Source organism: Daktulosphaira vitifoliae, unplaced genomic scaffold (genome assembly GCF_025091365.1).
Source record: "Daktulosphaira vitifoliae isolate Bord-2020 unplaced genomic scaffold, ASM2509136v1 Scaffold_1, whole genome shotgun sequence".
Lineage (NCBI taxonomy): Eukaryota > Metazoa > Arthropoda > Insecta > Hemiptera > Phylloxeridae > Daktulosphaira > Daktulosphaira vitifoliae.
In genome coordinates this window covers 83,785,578-83,802,968 of record NW_026099572.1, presented here as the reverse complement: position 1 = coordinate 83,802,968, position 17,391 = coordinate 83,785,578, and the positions used below count along the sequence as shown (strand labels likewise).

The 17,391-nt window shown below is 26.0% G+C and overlaps 1 protein-coding gene across 2 annotated transcripts; it reads left to right on the top strand.

The window, feature by feature from the left end:
• Nucleotides 1-10,883: 10,883 nt before the first annotated feature.
• LOC126903098 (uncharacterized) lies at nt 10,884-16,757 on the top strand. Of its 2 annotated transcripts, none has more exons than XM_050681079.1 (5): nt 10,884-11,067; nt 11,141-11,275; nt 11,778-11,810; nt 16,281-16,323; nt 16,387-16,757. In XM_050681079.1, exons 1-5 carry the CDS (start codon nt 10,954-10,956, stop codon nt 16,560-16,562), a joined length of 501 nt encoding a protein of 166 aa, XP_050537036.1. In that variant the 5' UTR covers nt 10,884-10,953; the 3' UTR covers nt 16,563-16,757. The 2 variants fall into 2 exon arrangements, with proteins under 2 accessions (XP_050537036.1, XP_050537046.1); XM_050681089.1 differs by having other exon boundaries at nt 10,911-11,067; nt 16,281-16,319.
• Nucleotides 16,758-17,391: the final 634 nt, after the last annotated feature.

The following is a 17,391-nucleotide window of genomic DNA, read 5'->3' as shown; positions in this document are numbered from 1 at the left end:
ATCTTATCATGATTACTTAACTGATAAACGCCGTCGCAGTACGCATTCAGCATAACCAAGATAATTCATAACACAAATATATATATATACAAATAGATAAAAAAAATAAACAGATACTTTTTGTCATGTTACAAGCTTGTATATAATATAAAGAATAGTATATTCTCTCGAAAACAGAGGCCCTAAATTTTAATAAGTAGTCCCAATTTTGGCAGTCGAATATATTATTATTATTTTTAATATTAATTTTTAGTTGATATTATAATTTATTATGTTTTTCTAAGTAATATAAACTATCAAATTTTATTTGATGAACTTTTTTGAAATTTCTAAAATTCAGAAAAAGCATAAGTTATATAGTATAAAAATAATTTTAAAAATGGACTAAAAGTAATTTAGATTCCTATTTTTTTTTCAAACTATACTTTAAAGAAATGGAGAGCGGCAAATTATACGTTGTCCCCGACGGCATTTTTTTGTAAATACAGGGCTATAGCAGTATTAAGACCTTGTATAAAATTAAAAATAACTTTAGAAAAATTGAAAAATATTTAAAGGTATTTCATGAACTGTTATGTTAGTAAGAAAACTTATTGGTAAGATGATATATGTATATTTGAATATTGTATAACGTGTTTACCATTTAAGTTAAAAAATACTCGTGTTAATATAATTTATGGTTATTTTTCTTCAAACAACAATCATTGACGCATATTAAAGGTTCTTAAATAGATGAACAAATATATAACTATTTTTAAGAGAAATTTTTTGTGATATTAGCAATTAAAAATTTAATCAATATGATAAGCGGGGTAGAGAGCATAGGCATAGCTAAGGGAAGCTTGAGGGATATGACTCCCAAAATTTCTATATCTCTTCCAGTTATTTAACAAAATTGTATACATTTTTATATAAAAATTATTTTTTGGAGAAGGGAAATTATATTTAGATCCACTAAAAAATTGATCACTCTCCGTCTATAATAGTGAGGACAAACTTTTCCATATTCAATATATTTNTAGTGAGGACAAACTTTTCCATATTCAATATATTTAATTTATCGTTAGAAGGAATTAGATGAAAATTTTTTGGTTATCTTTAGCTAANATAAAATGTTATTTATAAATATACAAAGTATACTTATTAATAAATATCTATATATATATATATATATATATATATTAGAGTGTTCTGAAAAATTACTTAAAAAATTGTTGTCCTCCTACCACCTAAATTTGTTCACTAGAGTCTAAAAATGGTTTCTTCATTAATACTTATGAAAAAAATTACTTTTGTGCCATCCCAAGCAATTTAAAGTTTCTATCGTACAGAATAACCTACGGTATTTTTCCTATACTATAATTATAAGTATTAGTATTATCGCAATTATAATATTTTCTTATACGACTGTATTATTACTATATCAATAAATAAAATATTTTATCTACACCTTTGACAGGGTTATTCCTANAATAAATAAAATATTTTATCTACACCTTTGACAGGGTTATTCCTATGTATTGTACAGTGTATAACATATTATACTATGACGATGTGATTAAAGGTTGACGTACGTCTATTATCATTGTAGAATTATATTTTAGTTAACAGTGTGCTGATTGATTGTGTCACTCTAATTGTTAATTGTCAGTGTGCTTTACATATGAATCAGTGCTACTTTAATTATATATATATTTATACAGTAAAAATGATAACGTGAAGTAATACTTATATTTATTTAATTGGTCAGCCTATTTCAACTGTACCAGGTAATCGTTTGCCGTCTAATGGTGAAGTATTAGGGGTTTTCTTTCATAATTATCGTATTGAAAAAAAGTCGTTTAAATATGCATGCAATAAAGTGATCGAAGAAGTTACATTTGTTTGGAATAAAGAAAGAATACCGACAACTCGAAAAGATAATGCTGTAAATAAGTTTAAAAAACTTTATAATCAATGGCTAAATCTTTTCAAACATAAAAATAGAAAAACAGAGCTTCACCGACAACATGAATGTGGGTTTCATGTAATAAAAATGACTAATCTCTTCGATATCGCTGATGCTTTAAAAAACATTAATATTGATGAAGATAGACAGTTTTTACTGGCACAACGGATGCCAGGGAGAAGAGGTCTTATGTCTACAGTGGACGTACCCAACCACGCAAAAAGAGAATCGTAAAGATAAACAAAAAAAAAAAACAACAACTCTATTAAGAAAAAATTACTAATCAAAATTTGAGTAATTTTTAAGATTTTACATCCTTAAATATAGAAGAAAACCATTCTAGAGATAATACTAATTCCAACGATAATTTTGTTGTCAATAAAAAAAAATAAAAAAGTTCAAAAATCAAAAAGTAATAAAGAAATTAAAACCTTTGATCACATTAGAATAATCAGCGGTGCTAGATAAAACTAAGGTCACTGATCAGCAAGCCATCTTTATCATTGGAGCTACACTAAAAAGTCTTGGAGAGAATATTGATACGTTTGCATGTATTCGAAGTACGATAAAACTACATCGTAAGAAATTAAGGCAAGAAATGTCTAATTTTATTAAAGAATCATTTACAATAAACAGCAAACTAATAGTTCACTGGAATGANTAAAGAATCATTTACAATAAACAGCAAATTAACAGTTCACTGGGATGGAAAACTGATGTTGGACCTCACTCATTTACAATATGTGGACTGTCTCCCAGTATTGGTGTCAGGTGGAGATGAAATTAAATTACTGAGTATTAAAAAATTATCCTCNAAATTAAATTACAGAGTATTAAAAAATTATCTTGTTCAACAGGAGAAATGCAGGCACAAACCGTTTTCGATTGTTTGAGTGAAAAAGAATGGAATTTATACAAAAATATCGTTGCAATGTGTTTTGATACATCATCTTCGAATACTGGTAAAAACAATAGGTCATGTGTACTATTAGAACGTTAACTTGGAAAAAACTTATTTTGGCTTGCATGCAGACATCATATTTTTGAATTAGTCATTGGAGCAGCATTTCAAGCAGTGTTACCTTCAGCGACAACACGCCCTGATAACCGAATGTTTGTACGATTTCGATTTTCTCGGTCTAAAATTGATCGTTCTGCATACATTATAGCATACTCGGCTATTATTCTAAGAATTACAGAGAACAAACGACATGAACTAGTTAATTTTTGCTAATAAATTCTTAAAATCAAACAAGTAAGAGATGATTATCGTGAGCTGCTCGAATTATCAGTTATATTTCTTGGTGAAGAACCCACCAGAGAAATTAAGTTTATTAAACTAGGCGCTACTAGTCATTCACGTTGGATGTCAAAAGTAATTTTCTGTTTAAAAATATTTATGTTTAGTGGACAATTTCATNTTTTTAATATTAATTTTTAGTTGATATTATAATTTATTATGTTTTTCTAAGTAATATAAACTATCAAATTTTATTTGATGAACTTTTTTGAAATTTCTAAAATTCAGAAAAAGCATAAGTTATATAGTATAAAAATAATTTTAAAAATGGACTAAAAGTAATTTAGATTCCTATTTTTTTCAAACTATACTTTAAATAAATGGAGAGCGGAAAATTATACGTTATCCCCGATGGTATTTTTTTGTAAATACAGGACAATAGCAGTATTAAGACCTTGTATAAAATTAAAAATAACTTTAGAAAAATTGAAAAATATTTAAAAGTATTTCATGAACTGTTATGTTAGTAAGAAATTTTATTGGTAAGATGATATATGTATATTTGAATATTGTATCACGTGTTTATCATTTAAGTTAAAAAATACTCGTGTTAATATAATTTATGGTTATTTTTCTTCAAACAACAATCACTGACGCATTTTAAAGGTTCTTAAATAGATGAACAAATATATAAATATTTTTTAAGAGAAATTTTTTGTGATATTAGCAGTTAAAAATTTAATCAATATGATAGCGGGGTAGAGAGCATAGGCATAGCTAAGGGAAGCTTGAGGGATATGACTCCCAAAATTTCTATATCTCTCCCAGTTATTTAACAAAATTGTATACATTTTTATATAGAAATTATTTTTTGGAGAAGGGAAATTATATTTAGATCCACTAAAAAATTGATCACTCTCCGTCTATAATAGTGGGGACAAACTTTTCCATATTCAATATATTTAATTTATCGTTAGAAGGAATTAGATGAAAATTTTTTGGTTATCTTTAGCTAAATATTTTTCTTGAATTATTAACTATGTAATACTTTTCAAGTTCATCCTTTATGTCTTGTTATATATATATATATATATATGAAAGACACAAGGTTATAAATTATNTGTATAAACGACACAAGGTTATAAATTATAGCTAACCATTAGTTACAGCGTGACAAATGTATGACTTATAAACCAACACAATTTTATCTTAAGTCTTCAAATGAGTAAACTAAACAATATTACAATCCACTTATTAATATTAAAATGAAATATACCTGTAAGACTACAGGATAACACGTAAACATAATAAAATAGAAAATAAAATAGTATACATGTCCGCAATTTAGAATAAGACATTTATATTTGCATTATTTCAAATAATTACATTTTTGAAGATATTATTTTTATACTGATCAATGATAATTATTGAAAAAAATTTTAGGACCTCATGGTATTTTCATTTTTGATTTTACTGGATAAATTTTTACTACTCGAGCAGTCAATAACCGCAATATATATGTATAAGCGTCGATTATTCACTTTTTAAATGTAAATTAGTATTATTATTTAATTACTAACATCTATACACATTTATGCGAGCGTGCTTCGGGAAAGTTGATTTAGAAATTATTATTATGTCAAATCACTTCACTATAATATTTGTAATTATATATTATATAGTTACAAATAATATAAGAAGTAGAATACTAAGACATAAAATAAAGATTTAGTATTAAGATGTTCGTTACAAAATCACAACTATATACAGGACCTATTTTATGTACCCAAACGTCCTTCGTTCAACACAATACTGTCGGTGACTGTAAACGGACGATCATCATAAGCAGTAGAATGAAATTAATTATAATATTATTCATTTATAAACATAATGAGGTTTTTAACATTATCTATATTACTTTTTATAGAGAACGTAAGCCATATAGTAGCAAAATTACGTATATATACGATTATTTTTTTAACCATCTTTTTCTTAACTATAGTAAAGAAATATATAACTATAGTTTTTCGTTAATTCGTCAAGAAAATGACAATTTTTTAAAAGTTGTTCATATAAATTTGTATTTAATTTGTAATGTATTTTTTATATTTAAAATAGTCAATTTTAACACTAAATGATATAATTATAAAAACAATTTGAAGTATGTGAGTTATTATGTTTAACTACAATAGTGTCAAGTACATAAAATCTTTTTTTTGTACGAAAACAATATTTTAGAATAAACAATTAATATTTACACTATTACTGTATAAATTGCAAAACAACTTACGTAGAAATTATTCAGTTAAAATTTAAACATTTAAATAATTATTTTTTAAATTGTTATTTTCTTAAATAGAAAAATCATTGTAATGCATTTAAAAACTATACTAATCTTTTGTTCAGTTGGTTTTTTTACCGATACAATGGTAAGTATTTATTAAACTTATTATTTATACTTTTAACTATTATATTATAAAAATATTTAAAGGGCGAAGGACTTAATGCACTCCAAATACAATGTGTTCAAGTATTAATGAAATACCATAATAAACCTGCAACAATAAGTAAATTTTTTGATTTTTTTCGTCCTGAGTTTGGGAATAGCGAATATGTACCTGGAGGTAATTACGTATAACTTTTAGATCCGTTTTTTAAGATAAATTTTTATTTTTATATAGAATGATTCTTTTATCATTCACCAATTAATTTGAATTGGAAACACATATTTTGAATTTAATAAAATATTTGAGTTTTTAATATAACATTTTTAGTTCATTAGTTATAAACATGGGATTACAAATACACATAGCTATTTGTTTTTTTATGACATAATTGTTACAGTCATGGACTGTTTATTGTCAATTATGAGTATCAATAGATATACTTTTTGTATTGCCAGTTGGTGTATTTATAAAATTACAACAATGTGTCTTATTACCATTGATAATAAATGCTGTGGACCTACGAATTTCGATGTCATAGAATACCAATTAGCTACCTGTATTTGTAATTCCTTGTGTATTATACATGCACATTAACTTAAAAATTTGTAACTTTATATGTTTATATCTAATAAACTGTTGAAGTTATATTAAAAATTCAAATGACATTTAATATTAAATTAAAAACTCAAACATTTTATTGAATTTAAAATATGTATTCCCCTTTAAAAAACCAAAGTTAACACCCTTACAAGGCATATAGGATGAACTTGAAAAGTATTACATTGATAATAATACAAATAAAATAGAGTGACAGACGAAGAAACGGTTGGGTTAGGATTATAGAGAATATATTAAGTTAAAAAAACTGATAAAAAAATAAGGGTCATATTTAAAAAAATATATATTTTAAAATTATTGGTAAACACCTAATATTTTTATTAAAAAAGTTGTTTTTATTTATTTATTTTTCAAAAATTTTACCCTGCTTTATGTGTAATTAATTAAATCAATTATCGATTTTTAAGTTTGTAATATTTTCGGAGATTTCTCCCATTTTCTAGGAATGATGGAAAATTTTTCAATTTTCGACTGGCACAAAAAACCACACATTATAGTAAAATTAGTACTTTCTAAAATTCGCATAGAATCTAAAAAAAGTGGTGTTAAAATAAAAATAAATCAATTGGATTTATAGAGAAAATATATGAAGTTAAAAATATTCTTGTTAATTTCGATAATTGGGACACATCGTGTGTGAGTTAAGGTCTGGTGGTAACGATAATTTGTTGTGTTATTTGTAAAATATTATTCAAGGAAAAACAATATTGTATTTTGTGATTTCTATTGCTCTTTTTTCGTGAGGTGTAATTTTAATTTCATCTTGTTGATGAGCGACCGTATCAACCTATCGTTATGCTTTCGGGGCTGATAACGTATTAACATTTTTTGTTCATGTTTTGAGCTAGTTTTTATTTTTTGAGTTCGTTTTCTGAAAATCTTGTTGCTGGGATAATTTAGTTTTTCTATTTGTTTAGGTGCCCATAATATTTAACTAAATATGGCAGGCGTCTTCAAATATCAACTGTCATATTTATAAAATTTTTTTTTTTATAATATATATTAGAATTTTAGGTTTCCAACAAGATGGGCGAGTTAAAATACTGTCGACTTGGGATTACATTATTATTTTAATTATGGGTTGGTGAACTTATGACAATGTGGTAACGTAATGTATATTATTCTGGTGTATCTTAAAATCTTGCAAGCTAAGTCAAACTATTTAAAAATCAGTTACTTGGAACGTATACCCGACATGCTTTAGCGGAAATAGTAGTATATTAATGTTCCTTCTAAAGCACCTCATCACCTGATAGCCCGATCACATGATCGAGTGTTTTGGTATTTTTTCAATGAAAGTTGTGTTTATACGACACGAGTTCCCCTATACGTCATTACGTCTATATGTACTTAGTTCACTAGTATGTCACCTATTTTTACAAATTTTTGTGTCTACGGTTGGAGGTGGTACATCGTATATTGTGGTGATATCGCATAATGTGTGAACCTTTTTATACTTGTGAGACAGAGAGATTTTTTGCCATACTTCGAAGGTAGTTTTATACGATCCTATGAAACGATTTTATCTGGCACCATATTGTTATAAATTCACTCACCATCCTTTGTAAGATGAGAGAAAATAGACTTAAATGGTTTGATTATGTTATGAGGAGAAAAGAATCGGAAGCTGTAAGAACTGTTATAGAAATGAATGTTGAAGGAAGAAGAGGTAGAGGAAAACCAAAAAAGAGATGGAGGGATGCTATTGAATGCAATTTGAGAACAGCTGATGTGAGCGTAGAAGATGTGGGNGAATGCTATTGAATGCAATTTGAGAACAGCTGATGTGAGCGTAGAAGATGTGGGAGATCGTGTCAAGTGGAAGCTTAGGACAAGGGCGTCTGACCCCAAGTAGTTGGGATTAAGGCGAAAAAAAAGAAGAACACTCACCATACTTTGTATAACTCGAGTAATATTAGTGATATTTAATTCCATAAAAATACAATAAAAATTGTCAATACAGAATTTGTAGAATTATTAGATTTTCAAAATACCAATCTCATAATTTAAAATTAGCAAAATTATTTTTACACACATTTTTATAATGACATAGCTTATATTTATATTTACATGATACGAAACACGTAATAATTGTTGATAACAAAAGACGTAATATGTTGTTTGAAGCATTTTGATAAAATACAATGCATTCTACAGTGAAAAAAGTGCGATCTATTGAAAAAAAGTTAAAAACAAAATGTCATGGGTTTTTTTTGACCCGACGATACCAGTTAAGGGTTAAATTAAAGTTTATCGAAATAATTTCGCATTATATTTTGTTTTTATTGTGAAAATCGACATCAATATTAATAAAAAAAATACGATTTTTGTAAATAATTTCTTTGTTAAATATTTAAAATAATAATGTTATAACATTTTGAAAAATGTGTATCATTATAATTTTTTTTAATATAAGTACTATTTATATTCTTCTTTTAAGCAACATAATTTTTTTTTATTGGACCACTTCCTTTTATTTTTTTATATATTATAATTATGCATAGGGTGGAACGGAACTAACTGACAACTCATATAAGTTATAATCTACATAACATTTTATAATTTTTTTTTTTAATCAATTTTTACAATATAGAATATGTTAAAAAATTTTTAAGATTTTAAGATAGCCATTTTATAGATAAATTAAAAAAAAAAATTTTGATACCAAAAGCTCTTATTTTAATTCAGTAGTTACGTTCATGCAGCATTTTGAAGTTTGTTAAATTTTGATTTTTTAAATAAAATTATAGAAACATTGTCTAAAACATGTTGAATTTTTAATTAAATAAGTTCATATATCATAAATTGAAACGTGAATAATAGTGAATAAGTGCATTTATTATCAAACTTCCTAGCAAGGAATATCCTATCATAATATGATTACAATGATAGAATCACGCAAATTAAAAAATTTTATCACTGTTAACTTGGCTAACTCGTAGTTGACATACGATAGTGTTTCTAACTTTTTAGTTCGCTTTTGGAATAATCCACTATTATTTTAAAATTAAACACTACTTACAGATTTGTATCGTAGCTTTTTTTATAATATCATTTTAATCAAAGTCAGATATCATCTGTACTTGTCCCAACTATGCCACGTCCATACCGTGTCGCGATCCCACTGTGCTACCGCTTTTTTTTTTAATATTAAATTGTCTTCAATATTTAATATTTAATTTTTTTTAAATTCTATTGTGGTCCGACATTATATTGCCTCGCCCAGTGGGTCACCAACTTTCGTTCTATATTTTTCAATGTGCCATGAAAAGTTACAAATTTTATCCGTGTTGGTCAAAAATTCGATTATTTATGATATTTGTAACCTTTTAATTTATAATCATAAATTTATATTTGTCTCAACTATGCCATGTTTACACTGTTCTACCGTTTTTATTTGATTAAGTTGAATTATATTGTTTCAGTACTTCCTAACGAGTATGGTGAGTATTTTATTGCATTGTGACATATAAAAACTGTTAGATTATAGCTTCATAATTTTTAATTTAAAAACCTCATAATTATTTATTTCAGAAGTTTTGTTTTTAGCATATAATCTTTTAAATATATTACAATTATAAAAATATTGTACATAGTCGATGTTGTAGTAAAATATTTAACGACAATGGAAATGAATTCATTAATTTTTTTTTTGCATTAAGCAACAAATGTAAAATTAACAAAAATAATTTGTTTATATATTTTATAAAAGTTATAAAAAATATAGTTTTTGCGTATGATTTTTCTAATATTCAAATGTAAAAATATTCTAATTTTTTTTATTTACATACATTAAGTTAATTATATATGTAACATAAATTACCACTTAAAATATCTAGCCATATTTATTTTAAAAATTTGGCAAAACTGAATAATTATTGTACTCTTAATTTTTTAGAACCATTTTATTTATTTTACGTAAAAGATTTTTTTTATTTTATTTTAAACTTACTTGTATAAAAATGAAATAGCTGGGGTTATTTCACTTATTTCTTTAACTGCGCTCCTGTAATATACTTGGTGCCTACTCAGAAATTTTATCAAAGATTTTCCACAGTCTTTATGTTATAGTATTACGTTAGATGTATCCTAATTTTTATCAGATTATTGTTTATTATGTCATTAAGCGTTAAGAAACTACAAAAAATTACAGACGTTACATGGTCTAGCTAAATTTATCTTATATTCTGAAATAATNTCTAGCTAAATTTATCTTATATTCTGAAATAATAAAAAAAAAATTTAATTTTCTTTCAAATTCAAAAAGCTCATACATTTATTATAAACATTCTTTGAACGTTGATATTTACAAAAAAATTAATAACTTAAATATATTACATTGTTATAATTACATGTATTGCCATTTTGTTTTTCAAACATAACCCCTTAATTAGTGGCCGGAGAGAGAGAAGGTGAACTCCAATTACCGAACTGATTTCTCGCTTGTTAAATGAAACCGCCTGTGACCAAGTTTCAAACTGAGTCATTGCGCGTCAAGCACTGCCGCGTTACCAATTCGGTTACATAGTCTCACTAAAACCCCTATAGATAATTTTTAAAATTACATGTTAATAAAATTGGATGTAATTAGGTATGATAATTACTTTTTACTTTAAAGGCTTCNGGTATGATAATTACTTTTCACTTCAAATGCTTTTTTATATTTTTGTTAATTTTTGATAAAAATGATGTAACATGAAATGTTAATCACCTTGTATTTAATGTATCAATATTTTATAGCGGATTCTAATGTAGGAATTGTCCTTATTCTGAAACTGTTGGGTGCAAGCCAAAAGCGGTGTGATGGCAGACCTGTAAAATTACATATTAATTAGTTTATTATCATTTTTACCTGATTAATTTAATATATTATTTTATATTCTGTAGATAGAAACACTGAATAAAGACGAAGTTGAAGCTGTCACCAATAAATTCTGTAATATTGACCAAGACCAAAATGGTCTTATAAATAAAACAGAATACAATGAATTGATTGATTTAATTAGCGACCATATTGAAACTGTAGTTATAATTTATTTTTTTATATTCTTAATTATTTGTAAATGACATAATATAACGCACAATTTTTTTTTCTTTCTTACGCATTATTAATGATTAAGTTCAGAGTTGTTTTAAAAAAATAATTAATAATTTTATATAAATATATTCACACGAATTATATCCAAAAAAGTTAGTCTCTCACAATATGAACTATATAAATATATTTTGTTTTATAATTTTAATTAAATTTCAGTGACAGAAAGTTAAAATTACGTCAATTATTTTAGATTACCAATTTAGCTAACTTCACCTTAATTACGGCAAAAACAGGTTAACAGATCATAAAATGTGTGATATAGATATCCTTATTCAAGCTAATACATACGAATTATTACTAAGAATTTAGAATCTTTTTATGTATAATTTTTAAGTATTCTAAATTATTAACAATATACATTATGATAGCGTACTATAGTTTCTAACTTTCTTTTCAAATAAATTTAAATGATTTTTTATATTTTAGGATTTTTTTTTAATGATTAAAAAAATAGCAACAGTAAGTTTCTTAATTTTTTATTTAAAATTAGTAAACATTACGATTTTGAAAAGTCAACATGACTTATTAAATATTTAATTCTTCTCTTTACATGAATTATTATATATGGTAGAGATGGTGAACCTATGACACGCGTCTCACAGAGTGACACGCGCATACTATTTTAGTGACACACGGATCTATGTAAAAGTTTGTCATTAAAAACCACTGGTCGTAGGACGTAGACTAAAATAAATTGAGATTACAAAAATGAAATATTAAATTTATGGTATTATACCTACACGCATTGAATTGAATATCTACACTGCTCAAACTATTAATTTTATTACTTTTCGATAAGAAAATCTTATTCGATAAGAACATTATTAGGTATATATTTATATAACGGATATAACGTGTAAAACTGATCCACGGCTAGCGTTAGTCATTACTCATTCGTCGAATCGAATGTGTTTCATGTGTTAAATTTTATCGTTGCCTTTGACTTGTCTAAATGAATCGTTTTGACAATTTTCATTATTGGTGAGTGTTATTTTTATAATATTTAAAGGTTATATTTTTTAATAAATGATGTCAAAAAGTAAAAGTGGAAGATCATTTCACGAACAAAGGACCGTATGGGGTAGTTCAAAAAAATAATAAAGCATTATGTTGTTTATGTAATGAAACAGTAGTTAGTCGCAGTTTTAATGTAAAAAGACATTTTGAAACAATTCATACAGACAATTCTTTATCAACTGAAGAAAAGTTGGAATTAATTTCGCAAAAATTGTAACGCTTTAAAAACCAATCAAATAATTTCAAAGCTGCTAGTTTTTCTGTATCCCACTGTATTGTACAGCATGGTAAACAAGTTTTCGATGGAGAATACATAAAAGAAGTTTTTTTAATGACATCAAATACTTTATTTCATGATTTTGTGAATAAAAATGAAATAATAAAACGTATTCAAGATTTACCTATTAGTAGAAATACTGTTAAAGAACGAATTTTATGTATGAGTGGCGATATATCAAATCAGCTTCAAACTGATTTAGCTTCAGCAGACTTTTTCGATTTTTCTTGATGAAAGTACAGATGTAACTTCTCAAGCTCGTGTAGCAGTTTTTGTTCGATTTATTAGTGTTAATATTATGAAAGAAGAATTAATAAAATTAATAACAATTTCTACTAAAACAACTGGTCGTGAATTATGGATGAAGTACATAAAAAGTTTATAAATTTAAAAATCAATATTCAAAATATTGTTTCTATAACTACTGACGGCGCTCCAAATATGATTGGTAAAAACAATGGATTTATTAAACTTTTTTCCAATGAAATTTTGCATCCTTTAATCAACTTTCACTGTATTATACACCAAGAAGCGTTGTGTGCAAAAGATAGTATGAAATCGCTTCAAAAAATAATGGAAACTGTTAAAAATGGTCAATTTCATAACATCTCGAGCTTTAAACAACCGACAGTTTGCCAAATTATTAGAAGAGGTGGAATCGCAATACTCTGGCCTTCTTATGTATAATAGTGTTCGATGGTTGAGTCGCGAGCAAGTTCTTCATCGATTTGTTGAATTACTGGCAGAAGTACTTTTATTTTTGTCGGACAAATCTCAAGATTATCCAGAGCTTACTGATTTAAATTGGTTGAATGATTTGATGTTTTTCACAGATTTTACTGCAATTTATAATGATTTAAATAAAAAACTCCAAGGCCGAGGTCAAACAGTTTTAACTATGTTTGTAATATTAAAATTTTTGAAAAAAAATTGAAGTTTTTTGTAAAGATCTACAAAATGAAAACTTGAAATATTTTCCTTATTTGAAAAAGCAATTAATAGATTCAAAACATTTTAAAGATGATCAGTTTGATATGAAATTAATAATAACAAAATATGTAAAAATATTAAAAAATACATACGAATTCTTTTCAAGCAGTTTTTCCCAATTTCGTCATCTAAATTCAACATTACAGTTTTTATTGAATCCACATTTGAAGAACTTGAACTTAGTTTTTTTGAGTGGTTAAATATTGAAAATTTTGAAATGGAGTTAATAGAATTTCAGGGAAGTAATATTTGGAGAAATAAATTTATTAATTTGAATTATGAGCTAGAAAATAATCATCATGAAATTGGTAGGAATTTTAAATCGGAAAATTTGATTCTTAATGAGTGGAAAAGTCTTCCAAATTCATTTGCATCTATGAAAAAACTAGCTATTTCTTTATTGACAATGTTTGGATCAACTTATGCCTGTGAGCAGCTCTTTTCTTCAATGAATTTTATTAAATCAACTGTAAGGAATCGTCTTGGAACAGATTTCAGTGAAGCATGTGTTCAATTAAAATCAACCAAATACAGTCCAAGAATTGATTCATTAGCCAATAAAATGCAGCAACAAATTTCTCATTAAAAATTCATGCATAACAATTTTACATTTTAACATTTCAATATTTTTTATTTTTTATAAATTAATTTTTTTTACATACTGACGTGATACGTATACTTTTCGTATCTAATATAATTAAACTGTTTGATAATGTAATATTTGACTTGTTTTTTATCATTCAAACCATGGATATAGGATTTTTTAAGTATGAAAAAAGGTTATAAAACTAGTTGACACGCAGGGAAAACAAAATCCAACCAAGATTTTTTTTTGACATGCTAGTACAAAAAGGTTCGCCATCCCTGTAAATGGTGTTGCAAATTTCACTAAATGTTACATATAAAGATCCGCAAGAGTCCGTAAACTATCCGATATCTAGAAGTAAAATAATTTAGAGCCTGAAATTGTTATGTTAAATTATTTAATGCAATACATTTTAGTTTCGATGCGAAGCTGAGAAGGTATTAATCTAACTTGATATGTTCATTTTTTTCTTCTACTTTTTCTCAGCTCTCACTGGGGAGATATTTCTCAACGATTCGTCATTCCCCGTAAATAGTGAAAATCTCCCAAAAAATTATGATTTTTAAAATTAGTAAATTTAGATATTTTTTAAACTTTTCTGATTAAAAATTGTCATAACATATTGAAAAATGAACAAATCTAAATAATTCTCTTTTATAATGAAACCATATATATGTCTCTTTCATTTGATATAATTTTTTTTTAAATCTGACCCTTATATGTCCACAGGGAGGATTCAAAATAGCAACTTCTGCACAAAAATATAACTTTTTCAAATTAAGTTTTGAAAATATTCCGGAAATACTTCGAGCTTGAAACAAAATGTTAAAATAAAGCTAATATAATTTACTATTAGTTCAAGAAAAAATTTTTTCCCGACTACTTTTAGTTCTATGTGCAATTGTTTGATGTAGTTAAAAATCATGCTATTTCTGTATTAAAATTCTTGGTATTGTATTTTAATTTATTTTAAAATACCTTATAAGGGGTTACACTGATTGTCATGAATATTATATGAAACTAATTGACATAGAATATAATGCTAAACTCATTTCAGCCAAATGCAAACCGATAGTTTTACCTAAAATTTCTCATCTTATGCATTTAATAATTCAATATTATCGCACCGGTTATTTACATACGAAATCGAAGATGATTTTATAAATAATACGAAGAAAGTTTTGGATAATTTCTGGTCGTAACGATGTGCGGCAATTTATTTTTACTTGTATGATTTGTGTAAGACAAAAGGCAGTACTCATCGAATTCGTTTCAGATTTAACTTCGGACGACTTTCATGACTGGTTTTGAGAAATACTGGNAACTTCGGACGCCTTTCATGACCGGTTTGTAATGTGTCGAGAAATACTGGTATATTTATATTGCGATTGCGGTAGTAATTATATTGGAGCATAGCGCCAGTCATGTTTTAATTATCATTAAAATCATTTGTTTGTGAATGAATCCGTACAAAACGCAATGGTCACATGAATCCCAATGTAACAAACCCATGTAATTTAACTTATTTTCTTGTGAATGGATACGCCACTCTCACTACCACCACCAGTTGTGCGAGAGATTTATTTTCGTTGTATGATTACGTATGCAATTTTTGTACGACACCGAGTAACTGTTGATCCTTGTTTGTGATTCTGCGTTGTCGCCTCTATCCTAGCTCATTTTGCTATATGGTTTTACAATGATTTCGAGCACGTAGTTGTTAAAATACTTGTGATACGCTCATCGTGAATTACATTCGCACATTTTGAAGTACTGTTGGCGACAGTATGTTTTCCCTGGTTTAATTGCTATACCAACGACTTCATTCGCCTTCCACTTACATCAAACAGTCATCAACATCATTGTAGATAAATAGTTGTTCACAATTTTATTTTAATCTTATTATTTACTTTATTTTATTTATTCATTGTTGCATTAGTTATAAGTGCCTCCTCCCACCAACATTTATATACATTATATACATAATATTACTGGGCGTTGCGTACAAAAAATGTGTTTTTTTCTTTATGTCTACAATAAACTATTTTGTATACTTTAGGTAGAAATGATAAATGAATGGAAAAGTCACAATAATGAAGTCGGTAATTATCTAACAAATTATTGTAAAATATCTATTACTTCATTTATATTGTTGTATTTTTTAGAAAATGAGTCATACGATTTAGGTGATGTAATGCTAGAATTATTACGGTACAGGGCACAATTAAAAAACACAGTTTTTGGTAAAGAAGAAGATTTGGAAAAAATCAAAAATGTAGTTCTTTATCTCTCAAATAACGTGCCATATATTGAGATAACTCAATATTATTACATGTATTAGATGAATAAAAGATACGTAAAAGTATTATTTGTTTAAATTTTCAAAAATACTCATAGTTTTTTTAGCTTTCACTTAAAATTATATAAATTTGTAATTTTTGAAGTCCAATCATGTATTTTCTTTCATTATTATTTTTATTACATCAATGTGATTTATATCTCGTTTTTTATTTTATTGTAGACACTGTGCTATTTTTGTTTAACTTGCTCCGTACCTTTCTAATATTATTCTAGACTTAATGATATACTATTTTATTTATTTTTTAGTAAATGTTTAGAATAAACCGCCAACGTTGTTATAGTAGTGTGTGCGTTAAATATTATACGTTTATTTTGATGTCTATTTTTTGCATATTCTTATAAATATTTAAAAAAACACGATTATAAAAAAGTTCCATCATTATATTGTTCTTAAAACAGCGTTTAAAAGGAAAATTAAGTATAAATTAAATAAATAAATCTACTGAAAAATTTGTGGTTTAGTTTGGACTTATTATATTTTATTAAATTTGAACTTGAAGAAATATTTTTACTATTTGATGTCTTGCTAGATGATTGCACAAAGTTATCGAAGTTTGAATATTGTGTCACCTATTTAAAAATAATAGGAATTTAATTTTAATGTAATTTACAATTTATAAGTCAAAATTTAATTTAAAATGTGTAAAATAAAATTCTAAAAAAGTCTAGTAGCTTATAACTTATTTTAAAATCAAACAATGAAGTTAATCAAGATCTAGTTAAACATTCTGAAAAATGTAATCTGAGAAGGTATTAATTTTACCATGATGTGTTTCTATTTTAGTGTGTATCACGACTTTTTCTAAGCT

Coding starts and splice junctions, on each gene's coding strand:
- LOC126903098 (XM_050681079.1), top strand. CDS start 10,954: ATGTTAATCACCTTGTATTTAATGTATCAATATTTTATAGCGGATTCT. Junction 11,068..11,140: donor AGCGGTGTGATGGCAGACCT/GTAAAATTACAT, acceptor TATATTCTGTAG/ATAGAAACACTGAATAAAGA. Junction 11,811..16,280: donor TGATTAAAAAAATAGCAACA/GTAAGTTTCTTA, acceptor TGTATACTTTAG/GTAGAAATGATAAATGAATG.